Consider the following 17,740-nt stretch of genomic DNA (forward strand, 5'->3'; position numbering starts at 1 on the left):
TGCAAGGTGAAGTGCTGATGGAGAAGTTGCAGTAAGTTATCTAGAAGATCTAGCACAGATCATTGGCAAAGGTGACCACACTAAACGATGTATTTTCAATGTAGACAGACAGTCTTCTTTTGGAGAGATTGGCCATCTTAGACTTCGAGAGGAGATGTCAATGTCTGCCTTCAATGATACGACCTTCAAAGGACAGGCTAACTCTCTTACTAGGGGTCATGGAGCTGGTGACTTTAAGTTGAAGCCGATGCTCATCTACTATACCAAAAAACTGAAGACCTTTAAGAACAATGCTAAATCTGCTCTGCTTGTGCTCTATAAATGGAACAACAAAGCCTGGATGACAGCACGTCTGGTTACAACATGGTTTACTGAATATTTTAAGCCCACTGTTGAGACCTGCTGCTCAGAAAAAAAGATTTCTTTTAAAGTATTACTGCTTATTGACAATATACTTCAGTGACAATGGTCACTGAAGAGCTCTGATGGAGATGTTAAGGGAGATTAATGCTGTTTTCATGCCTGATAACACAATGTTCATTTTGCAGTAGCCCATGGATTAAGGAGTAATTTTGATTTTCAAGTCTTACTATTTAAGAAATAAATACTTTTCATGTGGCTGTAGCTGCCATAGATCATGATTCCTCTGATGGATCTCGGTACAATAAATTGGAAACTTTCTGGAAAGGATTCACCATTCTAGATGCCGTTAAGAACATTTGTGATCCATGGGAGGAGGTCAGAATATCAACATTAACAGGAGTTTGGAAGAAGTTGATTCCAACCCACAGGAAAGATTGTGTTCAGATGCTTAGGTTTTTAATGAATGTTCCATATACTGGAGATACAAGTTTAAAAATTCAAACTTCAAGTTTTCCTTTACTAGAGATGCAAATTGAAAAATCAAAATTTCCTTAAGGTTTCAGATTCAATTTATTCTATTTGTAAATTTTGCATTTTTAAGTAAAAAATAAAAACCGTAACTCTTGGGGCCTCTGAAAAACATTTGATCAACTCGAATGGAACACTAAATCCCCTTTTCTTAACAATTAGCCCTACTTAGAAACATCTTTAAATACATTCCCTTAAACATTTAAATTGCATCTATAAATTTGGTTTATTTAATTTTTAAAATGTATTACTATTTTTATTGAGTTAAAATACACAAAACATGAAATTTACCATCTTAATCATTTTTAAGTGTATAGTCCAGTTAAGTTAAATATATACATAACGTTATGCATCCGTTACTACCATCTATCTCCATAATTCTTTTCCTTTTGTAAAATGGAAACTCTCTACCAATTAAACAACAACTCAAACAACGACCCCTCTTTTCACCTTTCCTCCAGCCCCTGTCAACCACCATTCTCCTTTGTGTCATTATGATTTTGACTATTCTAAGTACTTTATATAAGTGGAATTATGCAGTATTTTTCTTTCTGTGACTGACTTCTTTCACTTAGCATTCTGTTTTCAAGGTTCATCCTGTTGTAGCATCGGACAGGATTTCCTTTCTTTAGAATGCTGAATAGATTCCATTATATGTATATATTGCATTTTGCTTATCCACTCATCCCTCATTGGGTACTTGGGTTGCACCCATGTTTTAACTATTGTGAATAATGTTGCTATGAATATAGGGAGGGCCCAGATATCTCTTCGAGTCCCTGCTTTCAATTTGCAGGTGTATCTAGAAGTGGAATTGCTGGATCATATGGTAATTCTATTTTTAAGTTTTTGAGGAGTTGCCATACTGTTTTCCACAGTGGCTGTACCGTTTTGCTTGCCTACCAACAGTGCACAAGGGTTCCAGTTTCTCCACATAATTGCCAACGTTTGTTATTTTCTGGTTTTTGGGGTTTTTTTTTTTTTTGATAGTAGCCATGCTAATGGGTGTGAGTTGGTATCTCATTGTAGTTTTGATTTGCGTTTCTCTAATGATTACTGATACTGATTATCTTTTCATATGCTTACTGCTCATTTGGATATGTTCTTCACAGAAATCTCTATTCAAGTCCTTTGTCCATTTTTGAATCTAGTTGTTTGTTTTTTTGTTGTTGAGATTTAGGAGTTCTCTACATACTCTGGATATCAGTCCCTTATCAGATATATGATTTGTAAATATTTTCTCCCATTCTGTGGATTGTCTTTTCTCTGTTGACTGTCTTCGGATGCACACATTTTAAAAATTTCATTAAGTCAATTTTTCTGTTTTTTTTTCTTTTGTGGCTTGTGTCTCTGATGTCATACACTTGGTATACTTGATTTTTAAAAAGTGCTTAATATATCTGACTAGGAAGGCTTCAACCCAAATTTTCCCCAGTACTCTACTGGGTCTTCAGTAGTCATCAAATATGTGCCAACCATTGCTAGCCATTGGGGATATAGTTCTGAACAAAACAGAACAATGAGCAACAATGAATAAGACAGAAAATGTCGCTCATCCTCGTGGAGTTTACATTCTTCTAACTCTCATTTCATTCAACTATAGCAAAGCTAATAAACTAAAGTTTTAAATGAAAAGGATTTCAAGTCAAAATTTGTATACCTTTCAATTTAAGATTACAAGTCTAAAATCAATTATACATTTGAATTAGAGTCACAAAGCAAATCTGTCTAATTAGTGTCTCTAATCTGTCTGATATGAAAATACCAAATATACACATTTTAAAAGCCTGATTAAAGAATACTAATGCTATAAAATCAATTTGCTTTATCATTTAATTCTAACTTTCCTAATATTGAATACTGGGTTACAAAACTGAGCTTGCTTGATGGACAACTCATGACCCAGATCCATGATTGTCTGAGGTCGGTTTAGAGATCTGAAACTGACCAGAGTGACTCTTTCCATAACACAGATGGACAGACTGAGTCTGATTTTAATAGTGGCTATAGTAACAGGGACCTCCATTTTCTTCAGATTGGACTGGTTTCACAATACGCTGTTTGCTAGATTTAAGCCTTCCCTTCATAGCATTATTCAGCATTGTCCCCAATTTGGATGGATAAATTACTTCACCACCTATACCTACTTTGCCATCTGATCCGATTCCGCTAACTCAGCCTATGTACCCCCTAATTCTTCTACATCAGGCTAGTTGGCCACAAACACTGGATCATGTCACCCCTCTGCAAGGTCTGCATTTGGAGGTGGCTGAGTGGAGCTGTAGCTCTTCTCCCCAAATGTCCATCAACTCACCTCCTTTCTTTTATATGAACAATTAATATTTTCTCAGTTTAATCAAGTGCAATTCAAACTTACTTCCAGAAAATTCTTAGCCAATCTCTCCCTTCAAACAGATTCCCTATTCTTCTGTATAGAAATTCTAAAAATATCATTGCTTCTTTTATCCAAACCCTTCAGCGGTTCACACTGCACTTGGAATAGAATATAAAACCTTTACCATGGGCTGCAAGTCCCGGCATGATCTGGCTCTGCATCCTTCCGTGACCTCATCACAAACCTCCCTCTTACTATGCTCCAATTTCAGCCACAGTGGCCTTTTTCCACTTCCTCCAACAGAAGTCAAGATCCCTTCTACCCCAGGGCCTTTACACAGACTGCTCCCCCTTTCTGTAACCCCGTCTCCCCCACTCTGCTTGAGTGGCTCCTCATACTGTAGGTCTCAGCTCAACTGTCATTTCTTAGAGAGGTTATTGTTCTTCATAGAACTTAGCACAATTTCTGCGTTTATTTGCCTACTGTTTCTCTTCCCTACTAGATGGTTTGCTGCAGGGTCATGTGTGGTGCTCTGTTTGCCTAGCACCCATCCCAGGGCTCACATATTCTAGACAGTCAGTCATTGTTTGCTGAATGAATGACTATCACAGTTGCCACAGCAGTCACCATTAGCCTTAAGTCATAGCTATTATAATCATTCATATAACCGCTTTTGGCTCTTGGGAGGTACTGAGTAATTGTTGAATTGAGATATCTCAATGTCAGTTATCCTACATTCATTACTACAATTTATTATTACCTTTATGATCCTTTACACCAGCGGTCCCCAACCTTTTTCACATTGGGCACCAGTTTCGTGGAAGACAGTTGTTCCTTGGACTGGGGTGGGGGTAGGGTTGGAGGGTAGAAGGTTTTGGGATGATTCGAGTGTATTACATTTACTATGCACTTTATTTCTTTTATTATTAGATTGTAATAGATAATGAAATAAGTATACAATTCACCATCATGTGGAATCAGTGGGAGCCCTGAGCTTGTTTTTCTGCAACTAGGCAGTCCCATCTGGAGGTGATGGGAGACAGTGACAGATCATCAGGCATTAGATTCTCATAAGGAGCATGCAGCCCAGATCCCTCCAAGCGTGGTTCACAATAGGGTTCGCGCTCCTATGAGAATCTAATGTGGCTGCTGATCTGACAGGAGGCTGAGCTCAGGAGGTAATGCCAGCAAGCAATGGAGAACTGTTGTAAATACAGATGAAGCTTCACTGCCCACCTCCTGCTGTGCTGCCTGGTTCCTAAGGGGCCAGGGACTAGAAGCTGCATGGGGTCCATAAATATCCGTGGGGTAGGTAAATATCCAAGCAGTCCATGGCCTGGGAATTGGGGATCCCTGCTTTATCCAGCTAGCTTTCTATAATTTCTAAATCTGTAATCTTTCTGTTCTTAGCAGTTCTCTTACAGGAAGACATTGAACTAAAAATGCCTTTTGGGGGACTATCCTTTCCTAATTAAAAACAAAAAACACAGAACATTAGTGAATTGGTTGACAGTAATCCATTTATTTTTTTTGGAGGGGGGGACAGAGTCTTGCTCTGTCGCCCAGGCTGGAGTGCAGTGGCGCGATCTCGGCTCACTGCAAGCTCCGCCTCCCGGGTTCCCGCCATTCTCCTGCCTCAGCCTCCCGAGTAGCTGGGACTACAGGCGCCCGCCACTACGCCCGGCTAATTTTTTGTATATTTAGTAGAGACGGGGTTTCACCGTGTTAGCCAGGATGGTCTCGATCTCCTGACCTCGTGATCCACCCGCCTCGGCCTCCCAAAGTGCTGGGATTACAGGCGTGAGCCACTGCGCCCCACCTAGTAATACATTTTGATTTTGTAAATATAAATTCCGTAGGCTACTTACTGATTACTTCTTTATTTATCCTGGGTATCCCAAGAGGTAATACAGTGGCCACAGGTTATAGAAGGCGGTCTTGAGATCTGAATGAGGGGAGCTCTAATTCTAGATTTTATAATGCCTGTGGCTTAACGCCATCCTGCTCTGCCTGGTTCTTCAAGATCCTTGCTACCCACCTCAAAGAATTCAAGCCTTGGAATAGCACGGATTGTGTTAGAAGTTCCTGAATCCTAAGCAGCTAGAATCCACTGGCTTGTTTTTGCGATATCAGCCTGTTAAAAGCATATCCCCATAAAGATTTAACATCCCTGTCTCTGCGTCTTGGCACCTGTGAATATGAAACAACAGCATAAATATGATTTTGAACGTTGCATTGTCACAGATGAAAAAATGCATCAACAAGTCAAATAAAATGCAGCACTGAAAAAGGAAATCAGGCTTATTTTTGTCGTTGTTTACTGTACCAAAGCATTTTTGGAAACCCAAATCGAGGAGATAACCGTTTTTGAATGAACGGCAGTGGCAGAGCATGGTCGGGGTTAGCAGCAACGTGGCTGGGCGCCTTTAACTCGGCGTGACCTCCGGGTCCCGGGCCCGCGTCCCGGGCCCATCGCCCCGGCCCGGGCGGCGCATTGGCCGCTCCTCCCCTCGCGCGCCGCGCGCGTTGTTGTCCTTTAGCGATTGGTTGTTGGACCAGAAACAGCTGTGCAGAGCCGTGCCATCTAAAGAGCTGTGGACCTGAATGCAGTGTAGCCGGCTGGCGGTGACTTACACCGGGACTCCAGAGGGAGAAAGGAAACGCTGCAGGCCACTTGCATTGCGTCTTCCAGGCTGCGTGGACCTGGCGCCCCGGCGAGTGCGGTTGTGGGGGAGCTCGCCGTGGCGCCCCCTCCCTCTGGCTTTAGCTTCCGTTGGGGTTGGCGCAGGTGGGCCAGGCAGGGCACCGCAGATCTCCCCGTTCCCACGAAGGCTGGCTCGCTGTCTCTCTCCGAGGGGGAGGGACCATCCTAAAAATATGTAAATATCCAAGCGCTGGCTCCAGCCTGGGGCAGCAGCCAAGGTCCCTGCGCCGCCGCCGGGTGTTTTACATGAAAATGAGAAGCCTGATGGGAACCACGCTCTAACTTAAGGCAGCCTGGTGATTAGCATGAGACTGGGCGGCTGTCCTGCTTCCTGCCCTTCAATAGCCGTTCCGCGCGCTCGCGCCGGAGCAGCTCTGCCACCGCGCGGGGGTCGATCGCAGGCTCGGCGTCCTTGGCAGCCATGGCTCCGTCGCCGCCTCGGCCAGTAAGTAGGAGCATGCATGTGTAGGGGGCACATGCGTGTCGGCGCACCCACCCAGCCACCCACCCGCGCGCACGCACGCACAGCGCCCGGAACCTCGGCAAGGGGAAGATTGACGAGGCGCTGCGGTCGCGGGGACGACGCGGGCTCTTCCTGGATTCCGCAGGAGCCCGCCCGCCGCAGCTGCTGTCTGCAGAGCCTGCTCGGATCCTGTGCACACGCGCCCCCGGCTAGAGCCTCTGTGATGAAGACTGCCTCCCGGGGACTGCAGCGGAGGCAGAGCCAGCCAGCGCCAGGGACTGCGGGCCGTGCGGCTGATAGGCCCGCGGGGACACGACTCGGACACTGTCATCCCCACGCCTCGCGCTGAGCCGCCCGGCGCGGAGGGTCTGCCGCCGCCCCTCCGGACTCCCGCACGCCCGATCCCGGGTCAGCCCCGGAGGCCTCGGCTGCCTCATTTGTTTGGGTCTTTTGTGCCGTGGCTCCCAGTTGGCCAAGCACTCCTGCGCTGAATCGGGCCATTGTCTGCGCTCCCATTGCCTTCACGCTGCAAGTCTCGGCGCCCCCACCCCGCCCGCCCCCTCCCCGCCTCCTCCAGGCCGGGGAGCCTCCTAACGTGCCTTTCCCCCCAGGAATCTGGAAGCTATAAGCCGGGCGGATTGCAAATGAAGTGTAATGCATTGTGGGACGTGTGTAAAATCGGAGCCTTCGCCGTGGGGGTGTGGGGGGGCGTGGGGAGGGCCGGACCCGCCGCTGGCGGTGTAGACGCCGACGAGGAGGGGCTGGGAAAATGTGCGCAGAGTCCGCCCGGGTCGTGCCCGCCGTAGACGGATGAAGGAGCGCGGTGCGCCCCGGCGCTGAGGCCCCGAGGATCGGGGCGGCAGGTCGCCCTCCCCACCATGAAGAAGACCCGGAGCACAACCTTGCGGCGAGCCTGGCCTAGCTCGGATTTCTCGGACCGGGCCTCGGACCGCATGAGGTCCCGCAGCGAGAAGGACTACCGCCTGCACAAGCGCTTCCCCGCGGCCTTCGCGCCCCAGGCTTCGCGGGGCTACATGACATCAGGTTGGTTGGTGACCGCGTTTCTGCCCCCGCGCCGGGGCCGCGGGATGTGCTCGGTATCCCGCGGCCCGGGTGCTTGGAGGAGAGGACGGGCAGTGATGGATGCGATAAGTTATGGGGAAAGCAGGAAAAAATTAGCTCCCATCCACCATTTTGTACCTCCGCAAGATCCACAGCAGGCCCTCTCAATATGGGGTTGGAGAGCTATTAGTTAGGTAAAACGAGGGAGGGGGGACGAGCCGGGCGTTTTGGCTGCAGGGAGATAAATGACTGCAAGCCCCCGCGCTGCAGCCTCCTCGAGCTTTGTGGAGGATCCTGCGCCCAGGGTTGCCTGCAGTGCCAGGCTTGCTGGCTCCTGCGTGGTGGCCGGTTATCTGAGTGGGTATTTCCAGCAGCCCCCTGTTCTCCAAAAGGAACAGGTTCCATGCGCAGCTCTGGATGGGCTGAGTCAGGGGAGAGTCCTGCAGACATCCCAGGCTCGTCTGATTTGCACGCAGAGAACTGTGTTGGAGCTCACTGAATGCGTTCTGTGGGGGTAATGGTGTGGATGCGGATTGAATGCTCACATGATTCTGTGTGGATTTAACATACATTGCTTTGAATTAGGCTGTATGGAAAGAATGGAGGCTGTATCATGTATTTGCGTGTCAGACAGGAAGGACAAACAAAACGGTAAATGGAAAAGGGAGGCTTCAGAAAAGATTTCCGCTTAAAATGCAGTGCTGTGAAAAGCCTTCCTGAAGGAGCCAGTTCTTTTTTTGGAAATACAACGGAATGGCTTTGGTTTGATTTGGGAACCCAGGGATGAAATTCTTGAGGGAAATGCTGAAGGAGGAAAAGCCTGGAAAGCTTCCGTTGCCTTCTCCTTACTTCTCGTTAACCACTTGTATGTAATGATGTGTAAGGCATCGGTTTTTATTTATTTTTCATTCAGAGAAAAATTTTGATTTTCTTCTGAGCACACTGTAATGGAAGAACCGAGATTTTCTTTCAAACCGCATACTGTACCAAATCACTCTGAGCCCTGTCTTAACTGGGAAGATCATTTTAAGCTTGTGGTTGGTACTTAGAGTCTAGCTTTACTCTCTTTCTCCTAAAACAGCAAGTCCTTTTTAACTGGGGTCAGCATCTCATGCTTCAAAAATGCCTTGTGACCGCATTTCCACGAACGTAAAGCCTAAATAAAAGAACCATCTTTTTTATTGCAAAATCAGGCGACATAAGGATGTTGTACTATTTTGGCAATAAAGCTCCTTGATTTTCCCTTTCGTGAAAAGCCAAATTCGTAAAGAAAGTGACAACTACAGTTTCTGCTTCAGTCATTTCAGTCGCTGCTGTGGTTGCTATATTCCTCAGACTTGTGGCAGTAAATTTTGAAACACACCTAAATCCAAACCTAACCTCAAAACACGTATGTACATAAACCCATGTCTGCCCCTGAGTGTTCAGATAATCCTGGGTTTCATGTACTTAGGGTTTGAATGTCTTCATTCCACACTTCACAGTTCCCCTTATGCCTCCTAAGGAACCTGTCCTGACACCAAGTGTGAAGCTATAGGAGGGCTGGTGGCCATCATTTCTTCAACAAACCTGCAACACTGTGTTTCATGATTCAGGCACATTTCCAGGGAGCCAGTTTTTTTTTTCTTTTTTTTAAATCTATCTTGGCATTACCTCGTTATCACATTTTCATTCTTTGCAAAAGAACTTGTCTGCTATTGCAGGTGCTGTGAGGCATTTTTGAGGGCTTGAGGAAGAAGCTTTTAATTGTATTTGATTCCCTTATTTCATTTCTTGATCCGCAAATGGTAAGATGGTCCTATGGTGATAATGAAGGATAACCTGTTTCAGGTTGGCAGTTTTCTGTTCAGATTCAATGTTAGGTTACTGCTGAGAAATCTGAAGACCAAAAGATGGAAGAAAAGTTCCATCATTCATTCAGCACTTTTCTAGAGTGCCCCCGAAGAGCACAGTGCCTTGCTGGATTCTCATGGGGTTGTACGGTTGGATATAATATGGTTCTTGCCCAGGGAGGGAGGCTTGTCATTTATTCTTTATTTTAAATATTAGTTGATACGTGGAATAAGAAGCAGGTGTTGCTGCTATGGGAGGAAATAGTAAACATGAAGACAAACACCTACAATGAACACTGGGAGAGGAGGTGGAGTCTTTCTCATGTGCAACTCTTTTGGGGGTTGGGTTGGGAAGGATGTGTATCTTCATGTATTTCCTTTACAAATATGGCTCCTTTCAAAATGTGGGTGTTGATAGAAATAGATGATATATTGAAACACTTGGAAATGATTTATAAGACATTCTCGTCCTTTTAGGAAATGTAAAGGAGATCCACTTTTATCTAGTGACTTTGGATACAAACGGAACCTTTGTCACATAAAATATTGAGTAGAAAATGAAACCTCTTAGAAACACATGAGGCCTTTCATATTTCTACTTTCTGTTTGTCCAGCCATTTGGTTTAATTACTACTGGTATCCTCATACTTGATTTTTAGTAAAAAGGTTTTTGTTGTGGGGAAATTACTTGGGTTCTAAGGACAAGATAAGCCTTTCAGAAATGTACTAAATGACTTAAAATAACTTCAGTTAAGAGACTATTTTTAGACCCCCTCCCTCAACAAATATTCCTGAAAATTGTGGGAAACAATCACTTAGTTTTAAGCTTCAGGACATGAGAGAGCCTTGGGAATTTCAAGAAATAGATATTAATAATTTTCCTTTTGGTCTAGCGTCCCATATCACGCAGTAGGTGCTTCAAGCAAAATTATAGGCTTCTGTAATAGCTTTCTAATGAGACAGCACTATTTCAAACAGCCTTTGCTCCACGAATAAGTAATTACCAGTGTGAAATGTGATATATAGCAATAGGCTTGACATTTAGCCTTGGCCTTTCCAATACCTTCAGGAAAAACTACACTTAAGCTCAAGAGGTTAGAGCGGGCACCTATAAACTAGAGAGGTCTTGCAAAAGGACAGTTAGGGAATTCTGAAACTTTAAGTCTCGAAGACTATGCCTTATGGGACTGTTTAAGCTCCCAACTCATGCTACCAAATCTGAAGAAATCCTAAGAATTCATGAGCTTCCTAGCAACCAGTAAGTTCACAGGCCATGAGATGACTTCATTGTTCATCTTGAATATTAATTTCCCAGTGGTGGTTTCTGGGCAGAAAGGGGAAGATCTTGTCTTTTGTTCAAATCAAGATGAATAATAAAAAGTGCATGGCATTATCTTAAGAAGAAAAGGGGTTGGACCAAATGGATGTGGGATGATTCTTGTGCATTTTCTAAAACTAGAAGTTACGATATTCATGAACTAGAGATAAAAGTGAAACTCCTCACAGAGGAGCAAATCTGTATAACGAACACTTAGTACTTTATGTATGAAAACATGCTCAGTTGTCTCTGTGCAATGATTTTCAAGGCCCCAAACCTGTGGTTGATGAAGTTGTTAGAGCTTTCTCTGTTAGAATTCTGTGAACTGTAATCTCTTCACAAGAATGATGCTGCTAACTTTTCGTTTCCTTCACTACCCCTTCCCCCAGCCCTGGGGATGGGCACCTCTTTATATTCCATATATAATACCATCAAAGCTTTGGGGGACATTCTTATTGATCAAGCATGGAAAGTAATTTTTTCACTATACAGGTTCTACAGCACACGATCCTTAAAAGCTTTGTTTATGAATGAGAAAGTGAAGTCCTGACCCATTTTAGTCTGATGCTTATCGTTTTGATAACATCTTTAAGGAGTAAAGTGTGCGTTTTGAATACTGTGATTTTAAAGGCTTTGAAAAGAAAGACAAAACAAAAGCCCTAAACTGACATTGCAAGAAATTGGAAAGCAGTTCTGTCTGCTGGGGAAGAATGGCCAGCTCATCACCTTCATTAGTTTATTAGTTTTTGGTTTATAGAAACTAATTCTGGGGCACATTTGACTGTGTGTTCCAGTTCCTTATGTTCTGTTATTTTAAGAGACATGAGGGTTTTCTGGGAGTGGAGGATGGACACTGGAGGTTCTAATCTGGGCCTGCCACAAACCAGCTGTGTCCCTGGCGAGTAATATGACCTCCCTCCATCTGTAGGAGTCCTCCACTTCCGTGCTGCCATTACAGAATTCGGCTCCGCAGTGGCTCTGTAATGAGCAAGTGCAAGACTTCTGAGCACTTACACATGAATCGTTACACAAAAGCTCGGCCCTCTTCCACTTTTTGGAGTCAGGTGCCTCCCGCATGTGGGAATAGTGCTCATTTTGCCGTACAATCCTATTTCCCATCATCCTGAAATGTTACATGAAATGTATGCATTTTAGGACTCGCCCTGGTGACCAGAGTAATGAGGGAGGAGGAAGTAAATTAAGACCTGGTAAGTTGTAATCATATGCAAGTTTTAATAAACAGCATCCCGTCACGTCCCTTTCCCTCTTTGCGGAGATCCATTTTCAGCCTAGCCGCTCCAACTGTGTTTTAATTTGAAACTACCTATGTTGACTCCTTTCATCAGGCGAGTGGAAGTGAGGAATATTACACTTGGTGGTGAATGACTTTATTCTTTATTTCCCAGGAGAACGTGAGTGGGCTTACAAAAGGTCACCTCTCTTGGTATTTCAATATCTTTTACATTCTTTCCAATGTTTTTATTTGAAAGAAAGGAATATGAGTATATTGTATAAAAACCTTAGCACTTCTGCACCTCCAGAGCAATTCTGGCCTTAAATTCCCTACCCCCCGGAGACTTAGGACAATTCAGACAATGGTATACTCTTTGGTACACGATTGCTTAGGCTGAATGCAGGTTATAACTAAAAGCACAATCTGCTTGGACCCTTGCCAGTGGGTACTGTGCTAACTTTTGAATTTAGGGCATGCTTTTGTAAATCAGTTATAGTGTGTGATGCCTAATCTATAAGGTATAAAGTAGAGGTTCTTCTAGTTGGTGAGAGTATAGATACAGTGTACTCCAAATTGACCTTATCCACAGTAACACAAGAAAGAAAGGACATGGGTGATTTTTTAAGTAGGGAGTAAGCTTTTCCTGAAGTAGTAAAGGGCTGGTCTTTTTTAACATCATAATGCGCAACCAGTCAATCAGAAAATTCTATTTGTTCCTCCCACTTAAATATTTCTAAAACCTGTCTCTTCCTCTTCCATCTCTCTTGCTGAACTCTTTTTCTGTTCTATTATACTATCTTCCAAACATACCTCTCTTCCAGTTCCTTCCATCCTCCTGATGTCCCCTGAGGGCTTTGATGGTTTTGTTTTGGTTTTGTTATTTTAAAATCTCTCCTAAAGCAAAATTGCTCGTGTTGCTTCCCTTCCCAGTGTTCCCATCCATCACGCCTGTGGATGAAATCGTAGACCAGGGCACATCACAGTATCACCTCCCTCACTTTTTCCACCTCTTCTTCTCTTTCCCCCCTGTTCACCTCACCCTGCGCTCTGGGCTCTGGGAACTCTTTACCTGCGGCAGTGCCTGTCACCTTGTGTACCTGTTGTAGTTTATGTGACTTTGCCCAGAAGGCGTCCTCCATCCTTACAGTTCTGATAGAATCCTCTTTAGCCTTCCAGAACCAGCTCCTATGCCCCCTCCTCTTGCATCGTCTCTCAGATCCTTTCCAGAGTGAATTGCTCCCATGATGGTTGTTTTGTACTTGTGTTACAGCAACACGGTCACATTGTGCCGCACCACGAGTTTACAATCCATGTGCGTCTCCAGTCTGGGTGGTGAAATCCTCACTGATAGTACCTGCCTTATTCACATCTCTATTTTGCCAGCAACCACAGAGCTTGGCATGTATCAGGCACACAGAAAATGTGTATGGGATGAGTGACTAAAATATGACTTCTTAGAAAGTTGAATGAAGTCTTGAAGTCCTAATATGAGTCACCTTCTTGTAACTGCGGAAGTTACAAGTATGTATTCTAAGATCCTACTTTTGAAAAGATCTTCCATTGTGATTGGTAGAACCAGGACCAGCAAGCTATGAGTGGATGATTAGAAAGTACTAAATAATAGGATACAATCAAGAGTCAAGTTGAGTTGGTTGATGTGGTTGCTACAAGTGGAACTGGAGTTCCGAGAACAGAAGGATGTTGCTTAGAAAAGGCTGCCTGGAGGGAGGACTTACTTGGGTCTTGAAGAAGTGGGTTGATTTGAAGAGATGGAGAAGGAGAAGGATTTGGGGGAGGTTGAGGAAGCAATACAAACTAAGGCATGAAGCTGGAAATGAAAATGGATGTGTGAAATTTGTCTTACTGTAACTCTGGGATGTTATTAGAAATAATGTGTGGGATCTTGAAATTTGGGTGGATTCAGAGTTTGTGGGGTAGGTAACACATTTGTGATTTGGGGAGAGAAATGACGAAAGGAACCTTTTTAAAGAGGTGTCAGAGAGTGGCTTCCTGGGTAGATGCATGTTTTGAATGTTTACAGCCGGGGAGACCAGAGGGGAGGTGTTTGGGGGTTGATGTGGTGATCAAGCAGTAAGCCAACGACCACAGAACAGTGTGTCCTGGGCCAGGCGCAGTGGTTCACGCGCGCCTATAATCCCAGCACTTTGGGAGGCCAAGGCAGGCGGATCATAGGGTCATGAGTTCGAGACCAGCCTGGCTAACACAGTGAAACCCCGTCTGTACTAAGAATACAAAAAATAGCTGGGTGTGGTGGTGGTGTGTGCCTGTAATCCCAGCTACTCGGGAGGCTGAGGCAGGATAATCCCTTGAACCCTGGAGGTGGAGGTTGCAGTAAGCCGAGATCGCATCACTGTACTCCAGCCTGGGTGACAGAGCAAGACTTTGTCAGTGGGGTGGGGGAAGCAAAACAAACAAACAAAAAAACTGTGTGTCCCAGCACTGCTAGGCATTATTAGCACACCACCCTCAAGATGTTAAAAATATGTCTGCATACCACCTACATTGCTACCTATTTAATACTTCTCTTTAACTTGATCTACTTTTGTATTTAAGTGAATTAAAGAGAAAATTTTGCATTTCCTGTGAAATTATGGGTTTCCCTTGATAATTATATTTTTTCCTAATCCCTATTAAAATGGACGTTTAATTATTTCAGTAAAAAATATTCAACTAGATACTACCCGAAATGAACCCATGTGCCCGAGTGGTACTCACACCATATAGTGGAAAACCTGAGTAGGCCAAGGGAGGAGGGATGGCAGAAGGTGGAAAGGGTTACGAAGAGGAAAGGGAGAATCTGGGAGAACAAAGGAACTGGCTGTTCTTTGTACGTGGTTGGGTTTAAGAGGTGAAAGAAAAATAAAGGTGAACATGGCGAAACCCCGTCTACAAAAGATACAAAAATTAGCCACACTTGATGGCATGTGCCTGTAGTCCCAGCTACTCGAGAGGCTGAGTGGGAGGATCACCTGAGCCTGGGGAGGTTGAGGCCACAGTGAGCCGAGATTGTGCCACTACACTCCAGCCTGGGTGACAGAAGGAGACCCTGTCTCAAAAATAAAAATAAAAATAAAAAAGGTGCAACAGATTTTGTTGTTGTTGGAAGAATACAGTAAACGACCAGGAACCTGCAGACAGTGAGTGGAGAATGAGTTCCATTTTGGGCTAGTGGTTTGATATTCCAACCACAGAGGGCTTTCAGGTATACAGGTGAACAATAAAGGCATATAGGTTGGAGGTCATGTGTGCGGCAGTGTTCGTTGTGAACATGAGAATAGCTTGGCTGTCTGTGCTTTCTGTTCCCCTTCTTGGAGGGGAGCAGATGACCGATTTTTATTTCCAGCAGAAAGAGGTTCAGTTGGATTCTGTTAACTCAGAGTTCTCCTTGGGTTTCTGAAGCCTGGAAACTCGAGGCTAGGATTGCTTGGAGATTGTCTGCTTTCCTATTCCTAAAAGTAAAGTGCCCTTGAATTCTTGGATTTGTTTTATTAGTGTTCTCATTTATTCAGAAGCCACTGCATTGTTGATAGAAGGGATATGTTTTTGATATCTATAGTCAGATCTGAAAAGAGAACTCTGCAAGTAGCAGCACAAAAGACTAGGCCAGCTATGTAAATAATGTATATTTCAAACATCTGTCATATACCTATCCCGCTGAAAAATTATGGCTTAGGTAACTCATACACACAGTCAAAGTCTCCATTTATCTTTCTACTTTAATCCGTGATGGCCCCTCCAGGCCAAGTTTTCTCTTTTTGAAGATAAAAGAGAGAGATTTGGCAGATGCCTGTGGGCAGTAGGGGTAGCAGGACTATTGCCTGGCCTTATCTGTCTGATGGCCGTAGTTTCAGAGGGAGGAGCCATCCTCTGCAATTAACACTGCCTTCTCACCCCTACAGATTCCTGTCTGGTCGGTTCCCCTAAGAGAGCTAATATGCCATTTATTGCTTTTTGGCATATCCAACTTTTGCTTTGAAATTGTCTCGTTATTAGAGAAATTGAAGGCCGCCATAGTGACTGAGGTGCATGGGGTATTTGTCCTTTTTTTTTTCTTTTTGGCTGCCCAGTATCTGAACCTCTTTTCAGTGTCTGTGTCACTCCCCATTGTTACACGTCAAATGTGTCTGCCCAAAAGATATGTTCAAGTCCTAACCCCTGGTACCTGTGAATGCGCCCTTATTTGGAAATCAGGTCACTGTGGCTGTAACTGAGTTAAGATGCAGCAGTACTGGAATAGGTGAGCCCTAAATCCATATGACCGGTGTTCTTATAAGAAGAAGAAAAGAGACACAGACACAGGGAGAATACCATGTGACGAGAGCGGCAGAGGTGGGAGTGATGTGTCTACAAATGAGGGAAGGCCCGGGACCGCCAGCCACCACCAGAGGCTGGGAGAGAGGCATGGGATTGCTTCACCCTCAGGGTCCGGGAAGGAAACAATCCTACTGACACCTGGGGTTTCCGCTTCTAGCATCAGAGCTGGGAGGGCACATATTTCTGTTGCTTTAATCCGCCCACTGTGTGGTGCTAGTTCCAGCAGCCGCACGACACTAGTCCGCCACCTGAGCCTTGGTGGAAGGCAGCACCCGCATTCTCTGTGAAGATGCTGAAATTGCTGTGTAGTTACTTTCCTGGCCTTCCTTACGTGGAGGGCAGGGGCCAGAGACCTGGGTTTCACCCATTGGATATTCCCTTCTTATGACTTCTAATCTGGTGCTAGTAAGGTAAGATGATGGGGACTGTGAGACAGAGTCCCTGGATGTGGTGGTGTAGCATGATGGCATTCGGAGGCCAGAGGTGGCAGCCGGCAGGCGGTGCCCCATGTGACCTTGCTAGCGGTGCCAGCTGCAGGTTCGTGCTTGGTGGTGGCTGCAGAGGTGTCCTTATTGAAGCGGCTCTGGCTGCGTGCTTCAAGCCTGGGTCTCCAGCCCTCCCTGGGATCCTTAAGTTACTCAGTGTATTTTACCGTGTTCTCTTTCCTGAGAGGCTGTGTAGCTGGTGATTTAGAGCAGAGATGTGGACCACGTGGCTTGGCTTCATAGTTCAATGTTACCATCACTAGCCAGGTAAACTTGGAGAAACTACTGATTTTCTCAGGACCTCAGCTTCCTTACCTGCAACATGGGAATAATAATGGTACCTACTCATTGGGCTTTGGGTGAATTAATACGTGTAAAGCACTTAGAACTAAGCTTGGTACAATGGAAGCATGCTATCCCTATGACTGATTTTGCCATTAAAAGTAATGGCCAAAACTGCAATGACTTTTCCACCAACCTAATATTAAAAGAGCCAGCATTGGTTTCTGCAGTATAAAACTGAGAATTGCATCAGACACCTATATAGAATCACAACGGGATCTCAATCGTTGTCACTTCAAAATATTGATATAAAGAGTGGCTTGCACATAAGCTACACAAAAAAGTACAGTTGAGTTTTACTTTGCAACCATGTCGTCTTCCTATGGTGACCTTTCCAGAGCCCTTTTGTTTTCCCCTTTCCAATAACACCCTCTTCCCTTTACTTCCTATTTGCTTCCTCCTAGTGTTTAGAACTTAGTTCCTTGAGGAAACCTGATGGGGTGTGACTGAGCTGGCTCCTTCTCCGTGCTCCGGCAGCACTTCTTGCACACACCTCTGAATAACCGATACATCTGCCATTTTCTTGCCTCACCCTCCATCTAGACTGGAAACGCTTTCAGGCCGTGGCTTGGGTCTGACTTGGTTTTGTGCTCCCAGTGTCTAGCGAGTGCCAGATGGGTAGCAGGTACACAGCAGTTTAAATGTATAGATACGGCGACACATGGTCTTGCTGGCATTCCCAGTGGCTTCAGTGGACTCTGTATTTCGCGTCTTTCTCTAACCATATGCATGCTTGGTG

The 17,740-nt window shown here is 44.8% G+C and overlaps 1 protein-coding gene across 2 annotated transcripts in view; it reads left to right on the plus strand.

Annotated features, from left to right (window-relative positions):
* Window positions 1–5,783: 5,783 nt before the first annotated feature.
* Window positions 5,784–17,740, plus strand: part of STOX2 (storkhead box 2) — a 112,701-nt gene continuing 100,744 nt past the window's right edge. The window contains exon 1 of one of the 2 annotated variants that reach the window (XM_015139557.3): window positions 5,784–7,437. In XM_015139557.3, coding sequence (XP_014995043.3) covers window positions 7,272–7,437 — 166 coding nt within the window. In that variant the 5' untranslated portion in view covers window positions 5,784–7,271. 2 annotated transcript variants of the gene reach the window in all.

The sequence above is a fragment of the Macaca mulatta genome, chromosome 5, assembly GCF_049350105.2.
Source record: "Macaca mulatta isolate MMU2019108-1 chromosome 5, T2T-MMU8v2.0, whole genome shotgun sequence".
Taxonomy (NCBI): Eukaryota; Metazoa; Chordata; class Mammalia; order Primates; family Cercopithecidae; genus Macaca; species Macaca mulatta.